We start from the raw sequence: 19,884 nt of genomic DNA on the forward strand, positions 1-19,884 counted from the left end.
ACGTCAACGTGTTTAATGTCGAAAACGGGGCCAAATCCGACAGGTTTTGGCCACCCACTTCGACCAGCTCAGTCCGACATCAAAATGATGTCGGACTGAGATGCGGACTTGGAGGAGGCGAGGGGGGGGAGCCGCAAGGAGACGGGGGGACAGCCGGCGGGCATACAGGGAGATCAGCGCTACAGTGGCGGTGCAGCTGGATGTCACTCAGCCGCCCGACCTCACGGCAGCTTCCACCCAGCTCCAGCACGCTGCTGGAGCCAGGTGGAAGCTGCTGCACCGCCACTGTAGCGCTGATCTCTCCTGTACGCCCATCGGCTGTCCCCCCGCGGCTCGCCCCCCTCGCCTCCTCTGCGTCCCATCTTAAATTCGACTTGAAAAAGTTGAATTAAGATGGGGATTGAATAGGGGTTGTCGGATCCATCCGACAAATACATGTCAGAATGGATCCCACTTGAATTGAATATACCCCTTAGACTTTAAAAAAAAAAAAATGTTACTGTAGGGATGTTTTTCACTAATTCAGTTTTATACAAGTTTTGCTGTGTGTGTTCACATTGCATGGAGTGTGCACAATTCTAGATTTGATAGCTTTTTACTACAACAAACAATGTGACTGCATCTTCTGTTCTCTACATGAAATGATTGAAGACCAGTTTGTTCCTGGCAAACATTGCAATCCACCTTTTTATATAAGGTGTGGTTCCCATAGTGGCTTCTCTTAATTATGAGTTCTGATACACGCCCTGCAAACAACTGTCACGTGTATAAATGTCCTTTTGTGTGGTTACACTATTGTTCTAATAATACATTCCAAAACACTAGTACTTTGCAGAAGTAAAATTCACATTGCAAAGCTTTACTATGGTGCAAATATAATATATCTATCATGCCTATCTCTTAACACACGCCTATCGCATTACACCCCTGGTCAGTACCAGAATAATTTGCATATGATGCAAATGCTTATTTTGCGTTATATAAACACTCAGCCCTGTTTCTGTCTAACATGCAATTGAGATTTTGGCTAATATAATGTTGTGTAAACACAAACTTCCCTCTTCTTCCCTTAACCTCTTCAGTGGCATGCCCGGAAAATTCCCAGGGCCAGCTGTGCTGTGCAGACTGGCAACCCCGGAATTTTCCGGGCATGCCACTGCTCCCTCTCCCTCCTCCTTACACTCAGCCGGCCCGGTGGATGACACGTTCATGTTGTGGCACGATCGCGTCGTGACGTCATTACGTGATCACGTCATTCTGCAAAATTCCGCCAGCCGAGCGGAGTACAAGGGAGGAGTTTGGGGGGGGGTAGGGGGAGAGGATGTCAGTGCTGGTGGGCTAGTGCCCAGGGGTTGGCCATCGGTGGGTTGGCCATCGATGGTCACCATCAATGGATAACCTTGATGGTTTTAAACCATCTGGAATGGATTCATGGATAATTTTACCCATCGATGGTCATTCCATATTTACAGTACACATGCGGGCGGACCCGGGGGTGTGGCTTTGTGGATGTCAGAGCGCGGAGCTAAGCTCAGTGCCCTGACAATTTTAGAAAAAAAACCATTTCAATTCAGTAGCACTGAACCATCGATGGCGGGAAACCATCTGGTTCTCTCCCCATCGATGGTAAAAGTATTCTACATAGTCTATAACATATCGATGATTTAGAATCATTGATGGTCGATGGCCATCCCTAGCTACCCCTAGGCAATGAGCATTCCCTAAGGCAACGAGCATGGATCCCAGAGCATAAAACCCCTGGCAAAAAGCATGACACAGCGCCTGAAACCCCTGGCAACGGGCATGAAACACCTGGCAATGTATAGGTAAAAAAGAATTAAAAACTTGCCCTGCTAGGTGTGACCAAATTCAAAAAACCCGCCACTGAGGGGGTTAAGGCCCATACACACTAGACCAATGTGGAAAATGAGCAATTTCCCTTGAACTTCCCAGAGCCCTGACACATGAAATTGAGTGTACACACAAAGCAATTTTTCAAACAATTTGGAAGACGAAAGATATCTTTGGAATTGGCACCTTATTTACATACTTTAATATTCACACCTTGATAAAAGGGCTACGGACCCCGAAACATTGGTTTTCATGTGACGCTTTTTTAAAATACACTACAGCACTTGTTTAAATCCTGGAGTGCCACTGCCTTTTGTGTTTGTGTATGCAAGACACACTGCGGGGACGACGACCCGGGTATTACATTACTAACTGAGAGCGTGCCGGGCACCACACATCCAATATATATGTATGTATGCATGTGTATATAGATAGAGATATATAGATGGATAAATGTATATATGTGGAAATCATAGGTGGCACAGTGGAAGAGTTTTATTAAAATGTGGCTTGTACATTGGTGGTGCATTGGGTGAGAATCATTGGTGACACAGTGGATGGGTGCTGTACATTGGTGGGGCAGCGGTAATCCAAGCTGTACACGCTGAAGAGGCTGAGCAGTTTGGCTGTGCGGCTCCATACTCTATGCTCGTGGCAGCTGCTGGTAAGATTTAGCCGGGGAGGGTCCGGGAGAAGGAGCAATGTCACATTGTGCACATCGCTCATCACGGCTCCGCACACACATGCCGAGATGAGCAATGTCACAAGTGACATTGCTCACATTGGGTTATATTCAATTAAAGTCGTTCGTCAGAATGGATCCGAATGGATCCGACAAGGGTTATTCAATGAACAGCAAAATCTGACGGAATTTGGCTGTTCCTGACTATCTCAATCCGACTTTAAAAAAAAGTCTGATTGAGATGAGGGAACTTAGAGGAGTAGACGGGCGAGAGCAGTGGCTACAGCAACGTGTCAGGAGGATGGGGCACCGCCACCTGGCTCCAGCAAGCGGGACCTCGCTTGCTGGAGCCGGGTGGACGCTGCCGTGCTCCATCCTCCTGCTACACTGCTGTAGCCACTGCTCTCGTCCGTCTCCCCGCTTCTCTCCCCATCTCCTCCTCTCGGCTCCCTCATCTCAATCCGACTTTTTTTTTTAATCGGATTGAGATAGTCAGAAACGAGGCCAAAACCTGCAGGATTTGGCCCCGTTTCCGACAGAAGCACGCAGATTGGCGAGCTGATTTCCCGACTTGTCAGATAATTCCTGGGTATATTGAATAGGTCAGAACCCCTGCCATCATAAAAAAAAGGCGAAAACTGACGTCTCTCCGACAATGGCAGCTTTCGACTGCAATTGAAAATACCCCATTGAGCTGCATGCACGGCCAACCCGTGACATGCTCTTAACGAGCACGGGTGCGCGCATCGGCCATCGCTAGGGCCATACACACTAGACGATGTGAACGATATATCATTCACAATCGTCGTTATTGGCCATATCGTTCACAATAGTCATCTACTGTGTATGGCCCTTTACTTGTCCATCTAAATCTTGTCTAGTCTCTGCTGTACAGTATATGGGCATTGCAACAGTTACTTGATTGTTTCAAAATGTGCATGCTCCTGTGACAGGGACCATGCTTATTAGAGTGTATCCATAATGGAAGTGCTCGTCTGTATTGTTTTTGTAGACTTTGTACATAACAGAATAGCTTTCATTTGTAAAGTGGTTTTTATGGTGCCAACTGCACTTTAGTGGAATTTTGTTCAGCGTGCCATCCTGTTGGGTCTAAATGTTCTATGGTAGTAATTGGATATGCCTGTTACAAGTAATCTACGTGCACTACAGACAGATGGCTGACTCATCCTATTCTACTCAACCTGAAAGCAAGACTAATGATTTTCCTTATTTTATTTATTTGTAGCAGTTCAGTCTGCCTTCCTCATTTCAGAGCCACATGCATCACTTAGCTCACAACAGGATGCAGCCTCCCCCAGATCTGACATATTTATGGATTTTCTCTTTTGCTTCTGGATATTTGAAGAAGCTGGATGACATGAAAGTGAGCTGTGTAGTCTCTGTAAAATGGAAGCATTATATCTGAATATTTAGCATTTTGTTACATTTAAGGTGTGTACACACGGTGAGATAAATCTAAGATTTTGACTATATAGTCAAAATCTTAAGGACAGTTAGTGCATATTTCAAGGTGTTAGGCAGCTTGCAATACCGATTCGATCCCAATGCACACTCCCGTGGGGTCAGTATCAGAAGGCTAGATAGACTGTGCAGGCAAATAAATCTGGACTATCTAGTGTACTATCTAATACAAAGTATAGTCAAAATTGGCACTTAGTCAAAATCGTACATAGACAAGAACGAAAGTACAGATAGTCAAAATCTGTGCTATCTGGGCTCCGGGGGGTGTTCAAGGGAAATCACATAGTCAAAACCGGGCACAGCAAGGATTTCACCGTGTGTACAGACCTTAAGACCCAACTATGGGAAAACCATGGAGCAGTGGAGGATTTACCATAATACTACCACAGCAGCTGCTTAGGGCCCTGTTGATCCCAGAGGACCCTGTTTGTCCCTGGGGTCCCACTGTCAAGGCTGTATAAAGGCCATTTCCAGTGGATTACGAGCTTCACCGAAATTGTCAGAGAGCAGTGCTAGCTGAATACTCCCAGCAGGTTTTCAGTGATTAGACAGCTGTCTGGTGCCAGCTCCAGCACATGCCTGTATCTCCAGTGCTGCAGTACTGTGCATGTCACCAGTCATGACATGTGTGTATGACGTCACAGCTTAGAGAGAGGAGCCGGGATGGGCACAGAAAACATCATGAGGTCTTCCACTGTACTTTATTACAGTATTTATTTTTTTTATTTTATTTTTAAATCTTATTTAACATCCACCTACTTCAAATTCCAATCAGGCAGCAGTGGGGGATGGGGTAGTGGACAATATTATTTTAAGTACAGTGTCTAACATCCGCCTGCTACAATCATGGCTGGGGAGGAGGCACACACTGGGGTCAATTCAATTCAGTGAGAGTTTGTCTTCAAATTCCTGACTTTACAAACTCCCGTGCATCACTGGAATTTGATTGTCAGGAATGTGTTTTTTAGTCGGCAATTCAATTCAGAGAGGGATATTGTAATTAGTCTGACTTAAATCTAATTGTCGGGAATTTGCAAACTCCCGGGAATTCAATTGTCAGGAATGTGGGGGTTTTTTGGGTTTTTTTTAGTCTGCAATTCACTTCAGGGAGGGATATTGTAATTGGTCTGACTTAAATATGCAAGTCGGGGGAAGGGACAGGGATGAGACTTATTTTCCCTCCTTTTACTCCCAGGAATGCAATGTTAAGGCAAGACTTTGGAGTAGAAGCCACAACCATTTTGGTATTGACATGAAAGGAATGGTAGCAGCAGTGGGAAGCAGTATATTGTTCTCTGGAAGTGTGGAAAAACATCAATCATCGCTTTGTAATGTGACTTAATTGTCGTTGGCACCAGTAGGCTAAGCTTGCTGGCACTGTGACAGCCAAAGGCAGGGAATCTCTAATAATCACACGTAACTGTGATTGGTTTAGGCCATCTTGCTTGGTATCATCAATATGGAAGTGTAATGGTTGAAGATCTTGGGCAATCGACTTTAGCTGTGTTTTCTTTAGCGTATCACTTACTATTTTCCATTCCTCCGGAATGTGTTACAGTATGTAGGCACTGGTATGGTATTCTTTTAGGCTCCATTCTGCAGACATGTCCAAACCACTTTAAATGCTGTCTTTTAATATAGAATTCAACTGTGGGTTGGTCTTTGCATAGTTTTCGAATGTTTTACTTTCTCCGGTCCATTCGTTTTTCTTGAAGTATATTTCGTAAGCACCTCATTTGGAAACATTCCAGCTTTGTTAGGTCGTTTTTAAGTATTGCCATTATTCTGAACCATAAAGTAAATTTGTTCTAACTGATATGTTGAATACCCTAATTTCTCTAACGTCCTAGTGGATGCTGGGGACTCCGTAAGGACCATGGGGAATAGACGGGCTCCGCAGGAGACTGGGCACTCTATAGAAAGATTTAGGACTATCTGGTGTGCACTGGCTCCTCCCCCTATGACCCTCCTCCAATCCTCAGTTAGATTTCTGTGCCCGGCCGAGCTGGATGCACACTAGGGGCTCTCCTGAGCTCCTAGAAGAAAGTATAGTTTAGGTTTTTATTTTACAGTGAGACCTGCTGGCAACAGGCTCACTGCAGCGAGGGACTAAGGGGAGAAGAAGCGAACCTACCTAACTGGTGGTAGCTTGGGCTTCTTAGGCTACTGGACACCATTAGCTCCAGAGGGATCGAACACAGGACCCGACCTCGTCGTCCGTTCCCGGTGCCGCGCCGCCGTCCCCCTTACAGAGCCAGAAGCAAGAAGGTGGTCCGGAAAATCGGCGGCTGAAGACTTCTGTCTTCTCTTCACTGCAGCTGTGCGCCATTGCTCCTCATGCACACCACACACTGCGGTCACTGATGGGTGCAGGGCGCTGGGGGGGGGGGGCGCCCTGAGCAGCAATATTAACACCTTGGCTGGCAAAACTAACACCATATATAGCCCCAGGGGCTATATAGGTGTATATTAACCCCTGCCAGAAACGATAAAATAGCGGGAGAAAGCCCGCCGAAAAAGGGGCGGAGCCATCTCCCTCAGCACACTGGCGCCATTTTTCCCTCACAGCTCCGCTGGAAGGAAGCTCCCTGGCTCTCCCCTGCAGTCCTGCACTACAGAAAGGGTAAAAAAGAGAGAGGGGGCACAATTTAGGCGCAGTATATATATTATATAGGCAGCTATAAGGGAAAACACTCTGTATAGGTGATATCCCTGTGTTATATAGCGCCCTGGTGTGTGCTGGCATACTCTCCCTCTGTCTCCCCAAAGGGCTTTGTGGGGTCCTGTCCTCTGTAAGAGCATTCCCTGTGTGTCTGCTGGGTGTCGGTACTGCTGTGTCGACATGTATGATGAGGATAATGATGTGGAGGCGGAGCAAATGCCTGTGAATGTGATGTCACCCCCTGCGGGTGGATGGACTTATGGAAGGAAGTACGTGACAGATGTCGACACGGATACCGACTCCAGTGTCGACGATGATGAGACGAGTGTACCCTCCAATAGATCCACCCGTTACATGATTGAGGCAATGAAAAATGTTTTACACATATCTGATAATACCCCTGATGGTACCACAAAAAAGGGTATTATGTTTGGTGAGAAAACTACCAGTAGTTTTTCCTGCATCTGACGAATTAAATGAGGTGTGTGAGGAAGCGTGGACTTCCCCAGATAAGAAATTGATCATTTCTAAACTTAATGGCTGCGTACCCTTTCCCGCCAGAGGATAGGTCACGCTGGGAAACACCCCCTAGGGTAGATAAGGCGCTGACACGCTTATCAAAGAAGGTGGCACTACCATCTCCGGATACGGCCGCCCTAAAAGAACCTGCTGATAGAAAGCAGGAAAGTACCCTAAAAGCTATATACACACACACTGGCATTCTATTGAGACCCGCTATTGCATCAGCTTGGATGTGCAGTGCTGCAGCTGCGTGGTCAGACTCCCTGTCGGAAAACATTGATACCATGGATAGGGACAATATTTTGCTAACGATTGACCATATAAAAGACGCGGTCTTATACATGCGTGATGCACAGAGGGATATCTGCCGGCTGGCATCAAAAATAAGCGATATGTCCATTGCCGCCAGACGGGGGTTATGGACTAGGCAATGGTCAGGTGATGCCGACTCCAAGCGGCACATGGAAGTTTTACCCTATAAAGGGGTGGAACTTTTCGGGGAAGGTCTTTCAGACCTCGTTTCCACAGCTACTGCTGGGAAATCGACTTTTTTGCCACAGGCTACTTCACAGCAAAAGAAAGCACCGTATTATCAGGTACAGTCCTTTCGGCCCCAGAAAAATAAGAGGGCTAGAGGCTCATCCTTTCTGCCGAGGGGCAGAGGAAGGGGGAAAAAGCTGCAGCACACAGCTAGTTCCCAGGAGCAGTAGTCCTCCCCTGCGTCCGGTAAGTCCACAGCATGACGCTGGGGCTGCTCAGGCGGAACCGGGAACGGTGGGGGCATGTCTCAGGTTTTTCAGCACACAGTGGGCTCTCTCACAGGTGGATCCCTGGGTCCTTCAAGTAGTATCTCAGGGGTACAGGCTGGAATTCGAGACGTCTCCCCCCCGCCGTTTCCTAAAATCTGCCTTGCCGGCAACTCCCTCTGCCAGGGAGGCAGTGTTGGTGGCTATTCAAAAACTGTATTCACAGAAAGTGATTGTCAAGGTACCCCTCCTTCAGCAAGGAAAGGGTTACTACTCCACAATGTTTGTGGTACCGAAACCGGACGGTTCGGTGAGTCCCATCTTAAATTTAAAAGACTTGAACACTTATATCAAAAGGTTCAAGTTCAAGATGGAATCGCTCAGGGCGGTTATTGCGAGCCTGGAGGAGGGGGATTACATGGTCTCCCTGGACATCAAGGATGCGTACCTGCATGTCCCCATTTACCCTCCGCACCAGGAGTACCTCAGATTTGTGGTACAAGACTGTCATTATCAGTTCCAGACGCTGCCGTTTGGGTTATCCACGGCACCGAGGGTCTTTACCAAGGTAATGGCCGAAATGATGATACTCCTTCGCAAGAAGGGAGTTTTAATTATCCCGTACTTGGACGATCTCCTGATAAAGGCGAGGTCCAAAGAACAGTTGATAGTGGGGGTGGCACTTTCTCGGGAAGTGCTACAACAGCACGGCTGGATTCTCAATATTCCAAAGTCACAGCTGGTCCCGACGACACGTCTTCTGTTCCTGGGAATAATTCTGGACACAGACCAGAAAAGAGTGTTTCTTCCACTGGAAAAAGCCGAGGAATTGTCATCTCTGGTCAGAGACATCCTAAAACCAGGAAAAGTGTCGGTACATCAATGCACACGAGTCCTGGGAAAAATGATAGCTTCATACAAAGCAATTCCATTCGGAAGGTTCCACGCAAGGACGTTCCAGTGGGACCTGTTGGACAAATGGTCCGGGTCCCATCTCCAGATGCAACAGCGGATAACCCTATCTTCCAGAACCAGGGTGTCGCTGCTGTGGTGGCTGCAGAGGGCTCATCTACTAGAGGGCCGCAGATTCGGAATACAGGACTGGCTCCTGGTGACCACGGATGCCAGCCTTCGGGGCTGGGGGGCAGTCACAAAGGGAAGAAATTTCCAAGGACTGTGGTCAAATCAGGAGATTTCTCTTCACATAAATATCCTGGAGCTAAGGGCCATTTACAATGCCCTAAGCCAGGCAAGACCCCTGCTTCAAAACCAGCCGGTACTGATCCAGTCAGACAACATCACGGCGGGCACCCATGTAAACAGACAGGGCGGCACGAGAAGCAGGATGGCTATGGCAGAAGCCACAAGGATTCTCAGATGGGCAGAGAATCATGTGTTAGCACTGACAGCAGTGTTCATTCTGGGAGTGGACAACTGGGAAGCAGACTTCCTCAGCAGGCACGACCTCCACCCGGGAGAATGGGGACTTCATCCAGAAGTCTTCCAAATGCTGGTCAACCGGTGGGAAAAACCACAGGTAGACATGATGGCGTCCCGCCTCAACAAGAAGTTGAAAAGATATTGCGCCCGGTCAAGAGACCCGCAGGCGATAGCGGTGGACGCTCTAGTGACACCATGGGTGTACCAGTCGGTTTATGTGTTTTCTCCTCTACCTCTCATACCTAAGGTACTGAGAATAATAAGAAGACAAGGAGTGAAAACCATACTCGTGGTTCCGGATTGGCCAAGAAGAGCTTGGTACCCGGAACTTCAAGAGATGCTTGCAGAGGACCCTTGGCCTCTGCCGCTCAGACAAGACCTGCTGCAGCAGGGACCCTGTCTGTTCCAAGACTTACCGCGGCTGCGTTGACGGCATGGCGGTTGAACACCGGATCCTGAAGGAAAAGGGTATTCCGGAGGAAGTCATCCCTACCCTGATCAAAGCCAGGAAGGATGTCACCGCAAGACATTATCACCGCATTTGGCGGAAATATGTTGCTTGGTGTGAGGCCATGAAAGCCCCGACGGAGGAATTTCAACTGGGTCGATTCCTGCACTTCCTGCAAGCAGGGGTGACATTGGGCCTCAAATTGGGGTCCATAAAGGTCCAGATTTCGGCTCTGTCGATTTTTCTTCCAGAAAGAACTGGCTTCACTGCCTGAAGTTCAGACTTTTGTCAAAGTAGTTCTGCATATTCAGCCTCCTTTTGTGCCCCCAGTGGCACCTTGGGATCTCAATGTGGTTTTGGCATTCCTAAAATCATATTGGTTCGAACCACTTAAGACTGTGGATTTAAAATATCTCACGTGGAAAGTGGTCATGCTGTTGGCCCTGGCGTCGGCCAGGCGGGTTTCAGAATTGGCGGCTTTGTCTTGTAAAAGCCCTTATCTGATTTTCCATATGGATAGGGCAGAATTGAGGACTCGTCCTCAGTTTCTCCAAAAGGTGGTCTCAGCTTTTCACTTGAACCAACTATTGTGGTGCCTGCGGCTACTAGGGACTTGGAGGATTCCAAGTTGCTGGACGTAGTCAGGGCCCTGAAAATTTATGCTTTCAGGACGGCTGGAGTCAGAAAAACTGACTCGCTGTTTATCCTGTATGCACCCACCAAGCTGGGTGCTCCTGCTTCTAAGCAGTCTATTGCGCGCTGGATTTGTAGCACTATTCAGCTGGCGCATTCTGCGGTAGGCTTACCGCATCCTAAATCTGTAAAAGCCCATTCCACACGGAAGGTGGGCTCATCTTGGGCGGCTGCCCGAGGGGTCTCGGCTTTACAACTTTGCCGAGCAGCTACTTGGTCAGGGGCAAACACGTTTGCAAAATTCTACAAATTTAATACCCTGGCTGAGGAGGACCTGGAGTTCTCTCATTCGGTGCTGCAGAGTCATCCGCACTCTCCCGCCCGTTTGGGAGCTTTGGTATAATCCCCATGGTCCTTACGGAGTCCCCAGCATCCACTAGGACGTCAGAGAAAATAAGAATTTATTCACCGGTAATTCTATTTCTCGTAGTCCGTAGTGGATGCTGGGTGCCCATCCCAAGTGCGGATTGTCTGCGATACCTGTACATAGTTATTGTTACAAACATCGGGTTTTGTGGTGAGCCATCTCTTTAGAGGCTCTATTTGTTATCATACTGTTAACCGGGGTTCCTATCACGTGTTATATGGTGTGATTGGTGTGGCTGGTATGAGTCTTACCCGGGATTCAATAATCCTTCCTTATTGTGTCAGCTCTTCCGGGCACAGTTCCTAACTGAGGCTTGGAGGAGGGTCATAGGGGGAGGAGCCAGTGCACACCAGATAGTCCTAAATCTTTCTATAGAGTGCCCAGTCTCCTGCGGAGCCCGTCTATTCCCCATGGTCCTTACGGAGTCCCCAGCATCCACTACGGACTACGAGAAATAGAATTACCGGTGAGAAAATTCTTATTTTTTGTCGCAATGGTAATGTCCTTTTGGTCCCAGAGGCCTTTTTCCAGAGATGCAAAGGCAGCTGTGGCACAACCTATGCATCTCGTGATGTCACTTGTAGCGGCTATCTGTTGACCGTTGATAGTTGAACCCAGGTATTTAAAGGTATCCACTTGTTCGGCGGTAGTATGCAGGGGAGGTTGTGTACAGTGAGAAGTAGTGTAGTGTGTGCATTGAGAGGGTGCAGGGTAGCTGCAGTAGTGTTTGCGGGGAGGGGTATTCAGGGTGAGAGGTAGTGTACTGTGAGTGGGGAAGGGAGTGTTGGGGGGATGTATTCACGTGACCGGCAGTCAGGAGATGGACAATCACATGACCTCCCCCTACATCCCGCACCCTCACTATCCCGACGGTCAGCATGCCGACCAACAGGGACTATTCCCATTTGTGGGTGTCCACGACACCCATAGAGTGGGAATAGAAGCCGTGGCAAGCGCAGGGCCCCACCGAGCCCTCAGCGCAGCGAGCCCACAAGGGACCGCCAGGATTCCGCTGCCGGTATGCTTATCACCGGTCAGCCATTCCACACCCGAGTGTTGGTTGAGAGGTAGGCATGCACAGGTCAAATATGGATATTTCACTATGCAAATGGGTATGTGCCCAACTCCAAATTACTTCCAAAGTTACAAAAATACTGACCTGCAGTACATTTGTCCATGCACATGTGTTTGCCCTTTTCACTTTGGGAATTGCTCCTGTGCAAATGTCTTATGTTCTCATATGGTAAATACTCAGGGGTCTATGTACACTAAGAGTAGGTTACTAATATGGTAGCATGAACTGCCGATCAACTGATTGTCCGGCCTAGTGTACTAGGTGTGGGGAGTGGGGTGCAGGGTAGTGGCTGTAGTATAGTGTTTGTGGGGATGGGGGTGCAAGATAGTGTGTGCGTGCAGGGGGGTGCAGTGCAGGGTAGTGACAGATTATGCAGGGAAGGGAGTTAAGTAGTGTATTGGGTGAGAGGTAAGGGGGGTACACACAGATCAGTGCTTAAATTCTAAGCAATCTGACTAGATTGCGTAGAAGTTAAGCACGGATCTCTCCGTGTGTACCCCCACAGCGATAGCAATGCGCGGCCCCGCGCTTCACTATTGCTGGTGCTAGATTGAGCCTGCATGCAGGCTCAATCTAGCACATCACTCAAGCGATTCATGAGCGATTTCCCCCCCCCCCCCTCCTCACTCAGCACACATCTCTGGGGAAATCTCCCTGTGCGTGTGGGGTTGTAGTGTACTGTAGGTGGGGCTGGGAGTAGAGATTAGCAGCAGTACTGTAGTGTGTGCAGGGTGAGCGGTGTAGAGTAGCAGCAGTAGTAAAGTGTTTCTTTTATTTTATTTAGTAGTGTAGTGTAGTGGTTTTCCAAACTTTTTTGTATCACCACCTGAGTATCAATTTTTTTCATGGCACCGCAAGTCCAAAATGTTTTATTTAAAAATTCTGAAAATATTAAATTACCGTATATACTCCGAGTATAAGTCGACCCGAATATAAGCCGAGGCACCTAATTTTACCACAAAAACCTGGGAAAACTTATTGACTCGAGTATAAGCCTAGGGTGGGAAATGCAGCTCTACCCGTACACAGACCTCACAGTGCCAGATGTGCCCCACAGTGCCAGATGTGCCAGATATGCCCCACAGTGCCAGATATGCCCCACAGTGCCAGGTGTGCCAGATATGCCCCACAGTGCCAGGTGTGCCAGATATGCCCCACAGTGCCAGATATGCCCCACAGTGCCATGTGTGCCAGATATGCCCCACAGTGCCAGATATGCCCCACAGTGCCAGATACTTACCCTCCGTCGCTCCCGCGCTGTCGTCTGAAGGAGGGACACGGAGAGCGCAGCGCGCGGCTCTCCTGTGTCCCTCTTGCGTCTCCGGCGGCAGCGGCGTGTGTTAAAGGAAGTGCCGGTTCGTGCACTTCCTTTACCACACAGACGCCGCTGCCGCCGGAGATGCAGGAGGGACACAGGAGAGCCGCGCGCTGCGCTCTCCGTGTCCCTCCTTCAGACGACAGCGCGGGAGCGACGGAGGGTAAGTATCTAGCACTGTGGGGCATATCTGGCATATCTGGCACACATCGCACTGTGGGGCATATAACGCTGACTCGAGTATAAGCCGAGGTGGCTTTTTCAGCACAAAAAAAAGTGCTGAAAAAGTAGGCTTATACTCGAGTATATACGGTAAGTAAAATGTTTTTCGAAGGGGTAAATTCAGTTTCTGCACGGATTGAATAGTGCCAGTAGGAGGCTCCCGCAGCTAATTAAATTAGCGCTCCGTAAATCAGAGAATGCCTGTTCTCGCAACTTAAACCTGCTGTTTTGTAGGGAGAACCAGCATTCTCTGACATAACTGCCCCACTGCAATGTTGTTTGCGGTGCGCTGCGGCACAAAACACATCGCTGTCCTAGTTGTATAATCATGTACTGTACGATAAGATTTGATCGGCGTCCTCTTAAAACTCCAGTCAGGTGCATGCTGTCCTTCCTCCTTCAGATGAAATCCTCTATTGCAGCAAGATATATTAGTTGAAACAACTAAGAAGGGAGAGGGACAAACCACTTGCTAAACTAGCCAGTGGGAATATAAATGTGTTGGATTGAAAAATTAGACCTATTTACAGCATTTCTAATAGCTTAGTATTAAATTCAAAACTAAAATGTGTAAACTCTCACCCCTTGGGGGGATGAGAGAAAAAAAGGGAGAGTTTAAGTCTACAATTGTCGGGAATTCGAACTCTCTCCCCACCCGCGAGTTCATTGAATTGGTCTGACCATTATAACCTATAGGGAGAACAAATTGTCAGGAGTTGTATATACATCGCCGACTAAACAGTCACATTGGCGAGAATTGAATTAGCGGGAATTCCAATTGTCGACAAAACTTAAGTAAACTAGTGGAATTGGCAACTAGTCATCGAATTGAATTGACCCCACTGACTGGTGATATATCAATATGCTATAATACTCTATTTTAAGTACTACCAAGTATAAGAGATGCCTGCTACAATCAGTAGGCAACTGATTGAGGGGTGTAATAATAAGTATTATATGGGATGGGGGTAGGGGGGTCCTACCTACAGCTGGGAGCAGCTCATTTATCTAAGAAGTTATTTAAAGGATTACCTATTGGAGGCCTCCTTCATCTTGAAGCTCAAACCTCTTATTCCAGCATGGTGGCGTCAACATTTTTCTTAGTGAACACTTTAGAATCACTGAATCGGACACCAAAACAGCAGGGATTAGAAAGAAAAATGAGTATTATACAAGGTCAGATGTTCACCAGTGTAGACATGATGAAGGCCAATCTAATACACCAAACCCATTATGTAAATTCAATCTGTCAACCCTTCTCAAATTACAACCCAATCACATCACTTAAAATGTTTTTTATATGCTACCCCTGGGTAACGCGATCATTGCGGAAATTTGACAGGTAGCAAAAAAACAGCTGGTAACATTTGAGACTGTTCTTTTTGATAACCTAGTATGTCTGCTTTTTTTTTTTTTTCCTTCCTTCCCATGCACTAACAAAGATAGCTTTTGGTTCAGAGACCCCACTGTGCCTTCCAGAATAGAATGACTGGTATCCATTGGAAAATGGACAGAAAGGTTGTTCAGACAAATTGGTTAAATTACGTACCATGTGTCTGAAGGACAGTTTGTCCGTTTTCCAGTGTTTGGGAGCAAATGGCCGACTGTCATTTGCTCTCATCCATTACCAGGTTTTCATTTCAACCAGCCAGATTGGACAGATGGTCTGCTAGATAATTGTATAGTGTATGCCAAGCTTCAGTCATTGGGGGGCAGATTTATTAAGCCTGGTGAAGTGATAAAGTGGAAGGTGATAAAGCCCCAGCCAATGAGCTCCTAACTGTCATTTTTCAAACCCAGCCTGTAACATGGCAGTTAGGAGCTGATTGGCTGGTGCGTTATCACCTCCACTTTATCGCTTCCCCAGGCTTAATAAATCTGCGCGAGTATCTGTATTATATTTCAAGTTTTGCCTTACTTTAATGGGGGATGTGTTTTCATTCATTTACACTGTCTATATGTTATGATCCAGAGTAAATACAGTATTATGCTTGCAATTTATTCAAACAGCATTTCCTGCCATACCCAAAACTGATTTGCATCAGTTGATTCTCATCCCCACACTAATGGTCCAGTTGCCTGTTATATTGCAGCCTTGTGTTTTACAAAGAAATTCTGTTTCTTACAAAGTAGTTACAATTTACTCTCAGGCACTAGTCATGCCAGAAGTGAACCGCCCACTCTGCCAGAGGGCTTGGACAGCTGGCTCATACCCAATTGACATGACATTCCATGTTCTATTACTAGTATGCTTTGTATTTGCTAATCTGTACCTGTGTTTCATTTTTCAACAGGATTATAATGATTTTTTTGAAGCCAAGGAAAGTAATTCAGTGTTATCATTTCTACAGATAAAGCAAAAGCCAACAACAAAGGTACAGTACTATGTGTCCATTTAATTTTTACTATTTCATTTTCACTTACATTTTTAAAAGTACATTAGGTTTGTCAATTCACAGGTAGGATGCAGTATGCTAGACCAGTGATCGCTAACCTTGACACTCCAGCTGTTGTTGAACTACACATCCCAGCATGCCCTGCTACAGTTTTGCTATTTGGCCATGCTAAAACTGGTGCTAGACTGTATATGACCCGGCCAGCCAGGGGCATAATTAGACTTTGCGAGCTGCATAGCAAAATTTTAAGTGGTCCATCCTCTGCACAGCTAATAAGAGAAAACTTTAACTTTACAGTGACCTCTGCTCTGTTGGTCTGCTCTAAAGGTGATACACACGGTGAGATATTGACTATCTCTGATTTTTACTTTGCGATTTCCCCTGTACTCCCCGGAGCCCTGAACCATCGATATTGGCTATCTTTACTTGAGGTTTTGACTCTGAGATTTTGACTACGTGCCAATTTTGACTATACTATGTACTAGATTGTACACAATAACGTCAAGATTGACTTGCCTGCACAGTCTATATTTTTTCTTGTGATACTGACCCCACGGGAGCGTGCATCAGTATCGCAAGCTGTGTACACACGGTGCAATTTGCACTAACTTCTTTTCTGCTGCGGGGGACACTGGGCTCCACAAGGATTGGACAATGGGGTGTAGAGTAGGATCTTGATCTGAGGCACCAACAGGCTCAAAGCTTTGACTGTTCCCAGAATGCACAGCGCCGCCTCCTATATCACCCCGCCTCCCAGCACAGGAGCTCAGTTTTGTAAGTTGGTGCTGCAGTAAGCAGGCACTTAACAGAGGGGCTGCTCCAAGCAGCCCTAAGAAAAGCTTTTTATGAGGTAAAAAGTGAAGACTTCAAGGGCAGCAGCGGTGGTAAATGTCTTGTGACAGTCACTGCTGCAGCTCCAGCTCTCCCGAGCCCTGGTTGCCGGGTACCTACAGCGGAGGCTCCGGTTTTCTTCATGTTAGAGACACACGGCTGGGGCTCTCCATGATCGCGTGGCCGCGCTTCGGGAGGTGGTAAGTGGGTCCCGCTTGCTATACATCCAGTTCTTACTGTGTACTGTTATATCTATCGTTATATAGCTGTGTAAGCTAGTCCAGTGCAGTATTATTCTCAGTAATAACCTCTGCATTGTACAAACTGTGACTTTCTGTGTGTGCATTTGATAGCTGAGTGGTGTCCATTTCGTGTATTTCACTCAACCTGCTATCCCTATATTCCATAACCTGAGGGGGCTTGTTGCGTCAGGTGTTATCTAATATAGGATTTTCACAAAGATATACTGCATTACGTATTTTTCTCTGTGATTTAGTCACCATATCTCTCCTTTATCTCTGCTAGTGCTGACTACACTGCACAGGGGTTTGGGTTTAGAGGTATAGTGCTGCTGATAATTGTACTGTGTTACCTGATACTGCAAGTTATATCATGTCTGCTTCTGAGGGTAACGGTTCTGGGGCTGAACACACTGCCGGTGTTGCTGAAGCCGCAGATATCTATGAGGAGAATATAGCAGCTTTGGGTTCTGGTTCTGGAGGCTCCTTGCCCCCCAGTGGGACGGGGGCAAATAATGACCCGCCGTGGGCCACTTTTTCCACGCTTCTGCATACGCTAGTTCATAAACTGACACCCCCTATGGGACCCCCAATGCTGGTCCAACCGTATGTGGTCCCTGCAGCTAACCCGCTGTGGGCGGACGATTAATCTGCGCAATTAAAGAAGTTGAACCAGTATTTGATTACTAAAAAGTCTGACCAATGCTCGCCTAAGTCCAAGAGGTCCTCTAAGCGAGCGCTTATCTCCTCACAATCCACTGCGGTCACTGACACCTCGTCTGATGAAGACGGCACATATACTGACCCCTCAGGTTCTGACTCCGATACGGCTGATGGGGAGGGTAGTTCACATGTGGATGTTCCTGATCTTTTGGAGGCTATTAAATTAATTCTGCAGATTACGGATGATCCCGAGCCATCCGTCCCTCCTAAGAAACCAGATAGGTTCAAACGTCAAAAGGTGGTTAAACAAGTTTTCTCTTACGTCCTAGAGGATGCTGGGGACTCCGTAAGGACCATGGGGTATAGACGGGCTCCGCAGGAGATAGGGCACCTAAAAAGAACTTTGACTATGGGTGTGCACTGGCTCCTCCCTCTATGCCCCTCCTCCAGACCTCAGTTAGATCTTGTGCCCAGAGGAGAATGGGTGCACTGCAGAGAGCTCTCCAGAGTTTTCTGTGGAAAGAGAATTTTGTTAGGTTTTTTATTTTCAGGGAGTCCTGTTGGCAACAGGCTCCCTGCATCGTGGGACCGAGGAGAGAGAAGCAGAGCTGGCTTGTCAAGTTGGGCACTGCTTCGAAGGCTACTGGACACCGTTAGCTCCAGAGGGAGTCGGAACACAGGTCTCACCTGGGTTTCGTCCCCGAGCCGCGCCGCCGTCCTCCTCACAGATGCCGAAGATAGAAGCCGGGTGAGTATGAGAAGGCAGAAGACATCATAGGCGGCAGAAGACATCAGATCTTCATGCCATTGCTCCTATTCACACACACAGAGCAGCACTGAAGGGTGCAGGGCACAGTGGGGGCGCCCTGGGCAGCAATAAACCTCACATTTGGGCACTGACAAGGTAGATTAGGCTGCTGGGCAGTAATTCTACGATCCCCCGCCATTTTCTATAAAAAAATCACCGGGACCGAAGCCCGTCGTCGGGTGGGCGGAGCTTGATCCCCAGCACTAACCAGCGCCATTTTCTCCACAGAAGCTGCATGAGGAAAACGCTGGCTCCCTGGTCTCTCCCCTGCTGAACATTCAGGCTGGGAAAAAAGAGGAGGGGGGCATTTTGAGCGCAGTGAGTGGGAATCTGGTCATTTTATATATATATATATATATATATATATATATATATATATAAAAGCGCTATCTGGTCATATTTTTCCAGTGTTACTAAGCACTGGGTGTGTGCTGGCATACTCTCTCTGTCTCTCCTAAGGGCCTGGTTGGGGTTTTGTCCCCTTATAGGTTAATCCCTGTGTGTGTGGGGTGTCGGTACGTGGTGTCGACATGTCTGAAGCGGAAGGCTTTTCCAAGGAGGAGGTGGAGCAAATGAGTGGTGTGTCCCCGTCGGTTGTGCCGACTCCAGATTGGATGGACATGTGGCATATGTTGAATGCAAGTGTGGCATCTTTACATAAAAAGCTTGATAAGGCTGATTTAGGGGGGACATCAGGGGGTCAATCCTCAGATTGGACCGACTCACAGGGCCCGTCGGGGTCTCAAAAGCGTCCCTTAACACAAGACACTACTACCGACACGGATTCTGATTCCAGTGTCGACTATGACGAAGTAAAATTGCACCCTAGGGTGACTAAAACCATTCAGTGTATGATTGTGGCAATAAGGGATGTGTTGCATATTGTGGATGAACCCTCTGTCCCCGACACAAGGGTACACATGTTTAAGGAAAAGAAACAGATTATTAACTTTCCCACATCTCATGAATTAAATTAATTCTTTGGAAAAGCTTGGGAGACTCCGGATAAGAGACCGCAGATCCCCAAAAGAATTTATATGGCATACCCTTTCCCTAAGCAGGACAGGGAGATTTGGGAATCACCCCCCACTGTAGACAAAGCCCTGACGCGCTTGTCCAAGAAAGTGGCGCTACCGTCTCCTGACACAGCAGCCCTTAAGGACCCTGCAGATCGCAGGCAAGAAACTACCTTAAAGTCATTTATTCTCATACGGGTGCTGTGCTAAGACCGACAATTGCGTTGGCATGGGTGTGTAGCGCAATTGCAGTTTGGACAGATGATCTGACAGATCAATTTGATAATATGGATAAGGATACTATATTCCTAACTCTAGCCCATATTAAAGACGCAGTCTTATTTATGAGGGATGCTCAAAGGGACATTGGATTGCTAGCTTCTAGGGCCAATGCCATGTCTGTCTCAGCGAGAAGATCCTTATGGA

General features: G+C 47.4%; 1 protein-coding gene across 1 annotated transcript in view; it reads left to right on the forward strand.

Annotated features, from left to right (window-relative positions):
• Positions 1–19,884, forward strand: part of SH3BGRL2 (SH3 domain binding glutamate rich protein like 2) — an 86,148-nt gene that overhangs the window by 49,042 nt on the left and 17,222 nt on the right. Inside the window, exon 4 of the mRNA XM_063916868.1 lies at positions 15,800–15,880. Coding sequence (XP_063772938.1) covers positions 15,800–15,880 — 81 coding nt within the window. The remainder of the gene's footprint in view (positions 1–15,799; positions 15,881–19,884) is intronic.

This window comes from Pseudophryne corroboree, chromosome 4, assembly GCF_028390025.1.
Source record: "Pseudophryne corroboree isolate aPseCor3 chromosome 4, aPseCor3.hap2, whole genome shotgun sequence".
Taxonomy (NCBI): domain Eukaryota; kingdom Metazoa; phylum Chordata; class Amphibia; order Anura; family Myobatrachidae; genus Pseudophryne; species Pseudophryne corroboree.